General features: G+C 48.4%; 1 protein-coding gene across 1 annotated transcript in view; it reads left to right on the forward strand.

The window, feature by feature from the left end:
• Window positions 1-2,330: 2,330 nt before the first annotated feature.
• brsk2a (BR serine/threonine kinase 2a) overlaps window positions 2,331-11,673 on the forward strand; it is a gene marked incomplete at both ends in the record, with an annotated part of 201,978 nt that continues 192,635 nt past the window's right edge. Inside the window, one exon of the mRNA XM_080001763.1 lies at window positions 2,331-2,424. Within this exon, the coding sequence (XP_079857889.1) occupies window positions 2,331-2,424 (94 nt within the window). The remainder of the gene's footprint in view (window positions 2,425-11,673) is intronic.

Genomic DNA, 11,673 nt, shown 5'->3' on the forward strand with positions numbered 1-11,673 from the left:
GGGAGACGCGGGGAGAGGGATTGAGGTCAAAGAGGGAAAGACGGGGAAGAGGGTGAGTCGTTGGCGGGGCGGCGGGGGTTTGAGTACAGCCGCGGTGATTAAAAACTGGAGGTACAGATGTCTGTGGAACACTTCAAAGTGGCGTGGCTGCCAGCGCCGGGCATGATGCATTATGGAGACGGCTCCCCACCTGGCGCCTGGCGCTGACATCACATGGCCCGCTCCACCTGGCGCTCCGATGCCGCCGCGTCGGGTCGTCGCTCCCGGGTCCCCGCCTCCCAGAATGCACCCCGGCTCCCCGGCGGGACGGAGGGCACGGGGAGAGGCAGGACAGGACAAGCGCTCGACCGGTATCTCAGAGGTATTAAACTGGGCCACGCTCAGACGCACGGAGAATACAGAATTAGCAGCTTCACGGTGTATTTTTACTCTTTTATTGTTGCTGTCAGGCCCTGTTATCAAACCCTGCAGGGTTTTAAAAGGTTGTCTCGTTGTTAAGGGTATAATTTGCTTGGAGACTACAAATGCATTGCCGTATGTTTGACTAATGTAAGAGGTTGGGGCAATACTTAAACAGTTTAAACAGTTTGGTGTCGGGTGCCAGCGGAAATCAAATGCAAATCAGTTGATATTCACCAACAAACCAATTCTTCATCTCATAAATCATTAAAGGAGAGGAATACGATTAAATGGATGATTTCAATAGACACAGACACGAAGGATGTGACCCGTCATTCCCTGTTGATGAATGCACATTTGAGTTTTTTGTCAGGAAAAAACACAAAGATTGTCACTTGGCATTGTTGGTTGTGTATGTATTATTTTGTGCGTTGGTGTGTGTGTGTGTATTGCTGTCCACTGACTCCTGTGCTCTCTCGTGGTGAGGACCCGACAGAGGCCAGCGCCACAGTCACAGGTCTCAGACCAGTGGTGTGTGAAATGAATCCGAGCAGGGCTAACATACTTTCCTTCAACCACACACACACACACACACACACACACACACACACACACACACACACACACACACACACACACACACACACACAGACACAGACACAGACATACACACACACGCGCGCGCACGCACAAGCATTCTATGGCTGTATTTGTATGATGCGAGTAATGACTGGGGAACATTTTGTCTGTCTTCAAGTGTTAGGGAAAGGGAGGAAAGGGGACAGGCGGCAAGGGATGCTGCTACTACACATCGGGTCTATTTTCTACCATGAGTGTAGATATTGGCATGCAAGGTGCAAAGTATTTATTTGGTTTCCAACAACGGAACCTGACCGGGACACGACATGAATTTTCTTTTTGCTTTGGCTTGAAACCTACTTTTACTTCCTTGCCTACAACTGTGATTGACTTCTTACCGTAGTGTTTTCTATTTTTGTGCCTGTAAATTTTTTTTTTTGTAATTGAAATTGCATCCTTGAATTGGAATTGGGCTCCCGCGTCAGCTGGGGGCAGTGGCTCAGGAGGTAGAGTGGGTCGTTTAGTCATTGGATGACTTGTCGACTCTTCCTAGAGGGTTTAATATAGAACAGTATAGAAAAGAAAAAAAACGTGTCCGTATCTCTTCCATCATTGTTGGAGAGCACTTTGGAGCTATATAAATAAACAGATTAATTGAATCTGTAGTCTGTTGTATTCGTGTTTTTTTTTTTTTGCTTATTAGTTTTTCTTTGACTTAATAATAATAATAATAATAATAATAATAATAATATGAAAAACCTGAAACAATGAAAATAAAAATCGAGGGAAAAAGTGACAATAAAAATGACAATGACATGAAAATAGAAAAGAATAAAAAAAACAATAATAATACAACGAAAAAAGCAATTTGACAAAGCCGCAACTTAAAGCCCCGAAGTTGCTCCAGCAACAAGGTGGGCGATGCGGCGGGGGGGGGGGGGGGGGGGCGCGTTCTCTGATTGGCTCCACGACCTGTCCGTCATCGCTAACTCGCCGCTGCGGTCCCGGCGCCTCCACACACCAGCGGCTCTCCCGCAGACCTTCAGCAGCGCAGCGCGGCGCGGCGCAGCCTCCCCCAGCGATGGTATCCGGATCCTCCTGAAGCACCGGCGGCTCGTCTGCAGCGAGAAAAGAGGAGAGGAAAGAGGCGACAGTGAGAGAGAGAGAGAGAGAGAGAGAGAGAGAGAGAGAGAGAGAGAGAGAACCAGAGAGAGCGAGAGCGGGCAGAAGCGGCGGGAGCGGCGGGAGCGGCAGAGCGGCAGAGCGGCGGGAGGCGGCTGTGGAGTGCGTTGTTCTCCGAATAACCGCGACTGTGCTCGTCTCAAAAGTGTCTCTCCTTCCCACGGACAGACATGTCATCGTCTGCTAAGGACGGCAGCGGCGCCCAGCACGCCAATTATGTGGGACCTTACCGCCTGGAGAAGACGCTCGGGAAGGGACAGACAGGTCGGTCCGCTTTTCCCCCATCATTTGGGAATTGGAGGTGGTTTTTTATTATGGTGGTTGTGATGGTGCGCATGGTGCTGCGCTTGTGGGACAGGGGGCTTTGGAGGATGGAGCTAAAGTGTGTGTGTGCGTGTGTGTATGTGTGTGTGTGTGTGTGTGTGCGTGTGTGTGTGTGTCCATGATGGTCACTGAAATGAACTTCTCGCCTTCTTCCACCCCTGTGTGTGTGTGTGTGTGTGTGTGTGTGTGTGTGTGTGTGCGCGTGTGTGTGTGCGCGCGCGTGCGTGTGCGTGTCTTGTGATTTGTCCACAACGTCGCTAATCCTGATTTGCCTGATACCTTGATCTATTCTTAGTCCGCAGGCAGGCCGCCCTACCTTCCTCCTACTGTCTCTGGCTGCACTGCTTGCATGCATGGGAGTCCATCCCACCATGACACGTTATATCAGTGGATCTAAAGATTATAGTCATTGTGCAGGTTGACGTGCGTCCTCTGGAATATGCAACAGCCTTCATGTCCTCGCCAGTGAAATCAATGACACTGCAATTCGGTGAAAGTCGAAAGTTGATCGGGTCTAGAGAAAGAAACAAACTATGGAAGTTATTCATTCATAGCATCTCTGTTTAAGAGCAGTGACTCTCAGCCTTTTTTTCGTGTCGAGGACCCTCAATTTGACGCATTAGGCCGTGAACCCCATTCGATAAAATGTAGTCTCTGGGACCCCTGAGACCTTTAACTGTTAGATATGATTTAGTGGCTATACTGTCGCTAGGGAGATCAGAGTGAATCTGGTCAAAACAGTCATTAATGTACATTCTATAATAGTGTTAATAACTTGTAAAGGAAATAATGGTTTGAAAGTTTAACTATTAATCATTGCGCTGGGGACCCCCTGATACCTCTCGACTTGACCTCTGGTGGTCCCCGAACCCCACGTTTAAGAGGCATATAGGTTTTTATAGGGCCATGCACTCATTTTGCAGAGTCAGACTCATCCGTGGTCAAGTGGATGCAGTCGACGGAGCCGTGCGACCAGAAAGGCAGGCACAGCCCTTTGCCAAGAGATGTGGCGAAGGAGGCGATGCAGCATGCTCGCTGAGCCAGCCGCTCATTAGGAGCGAGTGAGAGGAGAGAGCGGAGAGGAGAGAAAGAGGGTTGGAGAGAGTGCAAGGCAGGTCTCCCTCTTCGCTGCTAACCTCTCCTTGCCACTCTTTTTTTTATTATTTTTTTAATCGGAAAGACTTTACCCCCATCTGTTGTCCAAAACAGCTACAGTAGGTGTTTCGTTCCCCATCCAGTCCAGCTGGTCATGCTGAGATGCTGTGTGTGTGTGTGTGTGTGTGTGTGTGTGTGTGTGTGTGTGTGTGTGTGTGTGTGTGTGTGTGTGTGTGTGTGTGTGTGTGTGTGTGTGTGTGTGTGTGTGTGTGTGTGTGTGTGTGTGTGTGTGTACTGTATGCGTTCCTGTTGGCTGTTGACATTTTCCTCTTGGCTTTCTCTCAATGAGTGGCTTGGTCTTCTTCGGTCACCTGGCCCATCAAATGTGTTAATTCATCAAGTGGTTTGTCCTTTTTTGTCCTATGGTGCTTTTTCTGTCTGCTGCACAAGTCATTTTCACAGCACGTTTCATGGATATCTTCAAATGAGCCGCAATAGGCAGTTCAGGAGCTCATGTTCACGATGTGACACGGCATAGTTGTAGGTGTTACTACTCTACCTTTTCGGAGTGAAAATCTGGCTTTCAGAGTGGAATTTTACATTGAATATATCCAGTGAGAAAATACTGGGTAGACGTTTGTGCTGTTGGCAGGCCAAATACCAATCGGCGATTTCGGAGAGGAATCATTGCCCACAGAGAATTCAAAACAACTTGGCTAGACTCCATAGCTGTGTGATTTGTGTAGACAACAAGGACCTTGTCAAAAGCAGCTGTAGTCGGACTCGGCTTTCTTCAGAGAGCGCCAAGGTCTGTCTGTCCAATAGCGGTTTTGGGCAGAGGAGTGGAGCCGTGGCCTGCAAACCGTGGCCAGTGCAATGCACTGAAGTGATACACGGTTTAATATGCATTTACAAACTATGTCATTATGGAGAACCACCGGGTTGCATTTATGACGCATGTTTGACGTGCACGCTTCCCCACAATCCCTGATCCATGGCCTTTGGAGGGCACTCTAAGGTGTTAATTTAGAGGCTGATCATCAATTATGGTTTAACAGACTTTTCCTAACAAGATGTCATTTACAGCGTTTGAACTCAAAATTCCACAATAGCCATTTAACAGCTTTCAATACTTTGTCAGTCTCTTTTCCTACCCAGTAATTGAGTTGGATTGCAGTCTTTTGAATTGCAATAATATTGAGCGAGGCCATTGTTATGTCTGTGTCAGTGTTTGTATTTTCTTTGAGAAGAATGATTCGGATACTGCCGTGCCCTTGGTGCACTGGGCCAAAGCCATTCAGATTAATGACAGTGCATAATATGCCATTCGTCCATTAACCATTTGCTAATCTGTCAGATCTCCTTCCCGGACGCCATGCAGCCAAATGGGGGTGGGGTGGAGTGTCTCTGTCGAGGGCGGCAGTCAGGGGTCTGTTCAGCCGGTTGTGTGTCCACTGCTGGCTTGGATTGGCTGGTATTCTTAGAGGGAGAGCAGGCAGGCCTCGGGTTGATCTGACCGTCCTGCTCAGAGGAGTGTTACTGCTCAATGTTCATTAAGTGATTAGGCTTCGTCCTGAAACTCACACACACACACTGGGACACATGGCCAGTGCAGTGGCTCAGCATTGGCTTGCCGCTCTAATCCCCCCACGCAGCCAAATTCCCCTCGGTGGTCACTCACGTCCTCACGTGGCCCAAGGAGGCATCGGCTGGGCCACTCCGACTTAGCCGGCGCGGCAATCCCCAGTTGCAACACGAGCTCGCTCTTCAGATACTGACTTGGCTTCCAGTGCCACCATGATACACAGAGGACTAGACTGGCACGGTCTCCTATCTGTCTCCCATCTCTCACTATGGGTTCATTGCTTCTCTACAAGGTTCTCCGATGCCATGGGTCCCCCCCCTGCCTCCTTGTGCGGTCGGGCCTGGGGATGGGGGTTTGGGGGGGAAAGTCTATCGGCGATGCACTGTCCGCATGGCTGGCTCCTGATTGGGGCTGAGGCCAGAGAACCATAAAGACCATTTAAAGCTACTGATGGAGTTGTTCTGCTTGAGTGCCGGAACCTGGCCAGGCCATTGTGACCATCTGATGGCTCGTACAGCTTGTACCGCGGTGTGCCTGTTGACGTGTTGGCCGGGGCGGTTGATGTGACGGCAATGTTTTGAGACGTTTTCGCGCCGGGCGAAGCGTCTCCCGCCGTCAAAGTTCTGAAAGCGCAACCTCGTTGACACCTCCGTGTGAAATCTTTCAAGAGAGGATGGATACCGAGTAAAGCCGGTTTTAATTTGAGTTTATTCAACGTCACATTTTGGATTCTCTAGGAAAAGCAGATCGCCATTCTGTTCCCGCACCACAAAACCGACAAAAATACCTTACACGGTACAACTAGTAAAATAAATCGGAAGACAACTGATGACAATCTCTGGAATGTCTTGTTTTCACTCGTTTCCATCGGAGGTACGTCTTCAGCCATGGATAATGTGACACGCCACATTACCCCTTGACACGCTTTCTTTTCTGATCGTAAGCAGCGCACCTTTTCAAATGATTGGGCTAAGAGGGTTCGGGGTTGCTGTTTGTTGTTTCATTTTCACAGTAATTACACGAAACATTGGAGCACATAACCTTCCTCGGCTTTCTTTGCAGTCGATTGAGTAAGTTTGTTGTGTTACCCCCCCCGGCCCCCCCCTCCCCCGCCCCCCGTCCCCCCAGGCAAACCTGCAATGTTTGCATATTAACATCCCTTGGCTCCTGTCTGATTCTTTTTTTTTTTTTTTTTTTGGGTGAATCCAAAAACAATTCCATACTGCGTAGGTAGAAACCCTTTTGGCCGTTCCGCGCTTAAATTAATCCTTTGTGCCCTGCTATTGCCGCGCCTATTCGGCCTGCCAGTGGAGTTCAAAACGATCAAATCATGACGATCAAATGGAATTTCCAATCAATCATAACACCCGCTACCATACGTGATGGTTAAATTATTATTCAACGTTAAGTTAGAAATAGGCAATTTTGCATGCATTCTCAGACACTATCATAAAAACAAGATTCTCCTGTTAATGAGTATTGTTACCATTTTTTGACCAGTTACAATATTATAACTTCTGTTTTGAGCAAACACATGAAATAAAGATTAAATAATAAAATACTTTGTGTGGCAACAGTGACAACACTGATTCTAATCTACTTTATAATGTCCATTTTCTTATTGCTCCAAGATAATATGGACGGATGTTTTATTCGGGATCTTATGGCTGTTCTGGTTGCAAATGTTCTGGAAGGGTACCCAACCTTACAATAGAGGCCTATTGTCTGGGGAAACACTGCTGATCGTTAATCTGACTCAATCCACCGCAATCCAAGACTTAACCGTCGGAAAGTTGAAATTTGTACTGTGGGCCCGTGTTTCTTTGAGTTCAATTTAGGGAATCAAACTGACCCTGCTTTAGTGGTTTTTGTATTGACCGTTCACTTGACAACAAGCCAGCTTGTGATTCCCTCTCTCTCTCTCTCTCTCTCTCTCTCTCTCTCTCTCTCGCTCGCTACCTCTCTCGCTCTCGCTCGCTCTCTCTCCGTCTTTCTCTCTCCCTCTCTCTCTACTTGAACATTCTTGAAGTGGTGCTGACTAGGCTGCAGGGCATTTATGGCAGATTCCGATTGTTTTTGCTGTCGACGTGTCAGTGAAATGCCTGTCCAGTTCAGGACTACTGGTTCTGCTGTTTTGTTTAAACTCTGTAGGTGTATATTAGGGATGCAACGGTACAGTGGGCCCACGCCTCGCTATATATCACGGTCTTAGGGCCACGGGTACGGTACGGATTCAGTATCTTTATGTTTAAGGAAAAAAAAAAGTTAAAAGGTGTAAGTAATGGTCATAGTAGTCTGCGTGCCGTCTCTGTGTGTATGACGGGGGGAGGGGGGATTTCATGTTCATTGGTGGGTTGTAAAACTTGGCAAAAAAGAAAACAACGGCTCATCAGTGATACCGGGCTCCCTTTGTTCCGACAAAAGAGCTGAGAGAGAGAGAGAGAGAAAGAGAGAGCGAGAAAGAGAGAGAGAGATTCATAATAAAAAGGGACATGGCCATTCCAGGGGGTTATTTTCTGACACCTCAACCCCGGAGTAGTTGTAATATATGTTTGTTCTTGGTATGTGAAGCGCTTTGAATTGCCTTGTTGTTGAAATGTGTTATTTAAACAAACTTGCCTTGCCTTGGCTTGTCTTGCTTTGCCGTTGTATTTAAAACAGGTCTCGATCAATAAGCAGATCCGACAGCAGCTGTAGGTCTCTGGTACAGTGTAGACTTATATAAAACACATTTGTTTTGATTGCACTCTTTACAAAACATTTCTATGTAGTTTTATCTCGTGTTTATATGGAAAAGGCGCACGTGGCCAAAAATAGAGAAATGCCGTGCGGACCCCGAGCGGCTGACGTGGCCAGTGGAGCTTCAACAGTGGATATGATAGCAATGTGTTTGGTGGACTTCTACCGTGATACCATAATACTGTAGTTCACGTGTGCGTATTGAACCTTAGGGGGCCTACCGAACGGTTCAATAACATACTGTGTACTGTTGCATCCCTAGTGTATATACACCGATCAGCCACAACACTAAAAACCACCAACAGGTGAAGTGAATAACATTGCACATCTCGTTCCAATGGCACCTGTCAAGAGGTGAGCGTCAGAACTGGACCACGGATCAATGGAAGAAGGTGGCCTGGTCTGATGAATCACGTCTTCTTTAACATCATGTGGATGGCTGCGTGTGCGTTGTTTGCCTGGGGAAGAGATGGCACCAGGATGCACTATGGGAAGAAGCCGGTGGAGGCAGTGTGATGCTCTGGGCGATGTTCTGCTGGGAAACCTTGGGTCCTGGCATTTATGTGGATGTTACTTTGACACGTTCAACCTACCAAAACATTGTTGCAGACCAAGTACTGTACACCCCTTCATGACAGTGGTATTCCCTGACGGCAGTGGCCACTCTCAGCAGGATAATGCGCCCTGCCACGCTGCAAAAAAATTTTTAGGAATGGTTTGAGGAACATGACAAAGAGTTCAAGGTGTTGAACAACTAGCCTGATCCACGGGGGTCCCACCTCACAACTTACAGGACTCAAAGGACCTGCTGCTAATGTCCAGATACCACAGGACACATTCAGGAGTGTGTGTGTGTGTGTGTGTGTGTGTGTGTGTGTGCCTCCAAGGTCTTTATTGCTTACTCATATGGCATCACCCGTTTGCATGCATGCTTGTGCTTATTCCCCGTCCAAACACACACACAGACATCAACCTACACAAATACACCACGGCTCACTTAATTAATAAATAAATAGTGCGACGTCTGCCAGTGCCCCTGTACAATACGACATAATGTAAAAACCGTTAATTTGATGTTGATTGATGACTGGCGAGCCGGTGACAGGTGGAGAAGATCAATGGACGTTCTTAAAGATTTTCTGGCCGGTGGAAGAAATCCATATTGTTTCCCAGCACTTGATAGTCCTGATGATGACAAGTGAGGAGGGGAAGCCTCGTCAATTCCGTCAATGGAAACCACTTTGCAAGACCACAAGAAACTCTGGGAACGTGTGTGTGTGTGTGTGTGTGTGTGTGTGTGTGTCTGTGACACAGGTGTTCCCAGATAACAAAACCGCCGATACTATCAGCCGCGTGATGACGGACGCAGGTGTCCATTTTCGCCCTGTTCACAAGAAAACCGGTGGTTAAGGCAGCGAGTGGCCTTCGGAAACGCAAAGTTAGTGGGAAAATGCGACGGAGCCACCGTGCGGTGCGTGACCCATTTCACAGAATTTCTGCTCAGAGATTCAGATCAGAGGAGGTCCGAGCGACGAGCTGGATTTCTCTTCAACCCACCCCAACCAACCCCCCACCCCCACCCCCACCCCACAAACCACCCATACACAGCACCCCCGACTTCCTGGCAGATGCCAGCTGTGGATCACTGAACCAGGCCTCAGCTGTTTGACCGTCTGGCCCGAGTCAGAGCCCTGCTCCTCCAGCGCTCGAATGAAGTCTAAGTGGTGCGCGGCGGGTTTAGGCCCTCGCAGATTTTTGCTTTAAACGAATATGTATGTGCCTGTTTTGTTTGTTTGTTTGTTTTGGCGCTTTTTTTTTTTTTTTTCTTTTGCCCGAGAGCTAGAGCTGAGTCCATTTCTAGACGCGGCGAGGAGGCAAAACAAACAATGGTATACATGCGCACAAACAGGGAAATGTACCGACGCAAGGGTCTATAATGAAAATAAACACGAAAGAGGCCGTGGACACTTTTTCTCGCCGTCTACCACTTTGGGCGGGCTCCACCGTTTCCCCGTGCATCTGATCCTCCTCACTTCTCCAGTCTCTCTCTCTGTCTCTCTCTCTCTCTCTCTCTCTCTCTCTCTCTCTCTCTCTCTCTCTCCCTCTCGCTCGTTGGCTCGCCCATGCCGCTCAAGATTCATATAGGGACTCAGCCATGTGGTAAATCAGACAAGACCTCGCTGGAACCGCATCGATCGGGAGGAATGTATGTAGCCAACGATTTTCAGAGATTAATTGCGGGGCAAGAGGCGGAGAACTGAGGGGGAGGAGATGGAGGAGGGGGAAGGAGAAGAAGAGAGGGAAGGAGGAGGATGAAGAAACCTTGGTGCGAGAATGCGTGAAGTGGTCTTGACCGTTTGGACTGCGCTGGAGGTTATTACTTAAGGCAGTGTATTGATCATCCTCTTCATTATTCCTCCCTCCCACCGTCCCCTGCTGATTTCACCCCTCTACCACTGACCTCTAAAGCGGCAGTCTATAGGTGGGAGGACAGCGGAGGGATTCCAGCTGTGTCAGCTGTGTGTGTTCGTTTATGTAGGTGTTCACAAGTGACACAATCACAAATCAATCAAAAATCGAACCTTGCGATATTTGAGAAATACCCCGTGATTGATCATTTGACCATATTTTGGGGATGACGTTTGGTGTTGTCATAAGATATTTACACACAAGAAATAATTGAGAAACAATCATGAGCGATGGTGGAAGTTTGACAGACATTAACCAAAATCCCAGCTGATATCTAGTCGTGTGAGAGTGTGTGTGTGTGTGTGTGTGTGTGTGTGTGTGTGTGTGTGTGTGTGTGTGTGTGTGTGTGTGTGCGTGTGTGTGCGTGTGTGTGTGCGCGTGTGTGCGTGTGTGTGAGTGTGTGTTCCTCGGGCTCATTTGGCAGGTTGCATCTTATCCTCCTCTGGGCCTTAACTCAGCGCATCCAGTGTCAGTGTTTCACTCGCCTGCTCTAAAGCGAGGAGAATGGGGTTGAGATGACAGAGAGCTCGTCAATTTTATCCCTCTGTTGCATCCACACACACACACACACACACACACACACACACACACACACACACACACACACACACACACACACACACACCGGGCACAACTTTCTCTCCCGCCGTCCCGCCCTTCCTCCTCCTCCTCCTCCCTGCGCTTTGGCCTGACAGTAGGCCGTGTGCTGTGTTATGCGTTGTCACCTCGGGTTATTTTGGAATTTCACGGTGTGAGTTTCCGGGCAGAGCAGGGAGAATGTGGTCTGAAACGCACCGTCTCTCCTTTTAGCCGCCGCTCCGAAAATTGCCACTTTTATACGGACCTCGCACCGTTGCCTCAGTTATATATGCATTGTGTGTCACCAGTAGACATCTTTATGGGCAAAGTCTTAATCTGTGGGGGGTTTGAGGCCGGCACCCAATACCATCCGCCATGCCTTGGTCAACAAGGGCCATTCAAGACAAAAACAACAATATTAAACCTCGCTCCACTTTCCAAATTTGCTGTTTTCACCATTCTCTATTTTTCCTCACTTCACATCTCTTCCTCTCTCTCTAACCTTTCCCACTCTCCAGCCCTCTCTCGATGTCTGTCTCTGTCTCTGTCTCTATCGCTGCGTTGAGATTAACCCTTTGCTGAGCCACTGGTCTGGCTCTGACTGTGAGAACGCCAGCGCGGTTGCCAAGGCTGGCTGTCATGGTTGTCATGGTTTCCCCTGCTTCTTGCTGGTTTCCAGTCTGGCCTCTCCAAAGCCAGCAAGGCACTGCAAACTCCCTCCT

The sequence above is a fragment of the Zeus faber genome (assembly GCF_960531495.2).
Source record: "Zeus faber genome assembly, chromosome: 6".
NCBI lineage: Eukaryota > Metazoa > Chordata > Actinopteri > Zeiformes > Zeidae > Zeus > Zeus faber.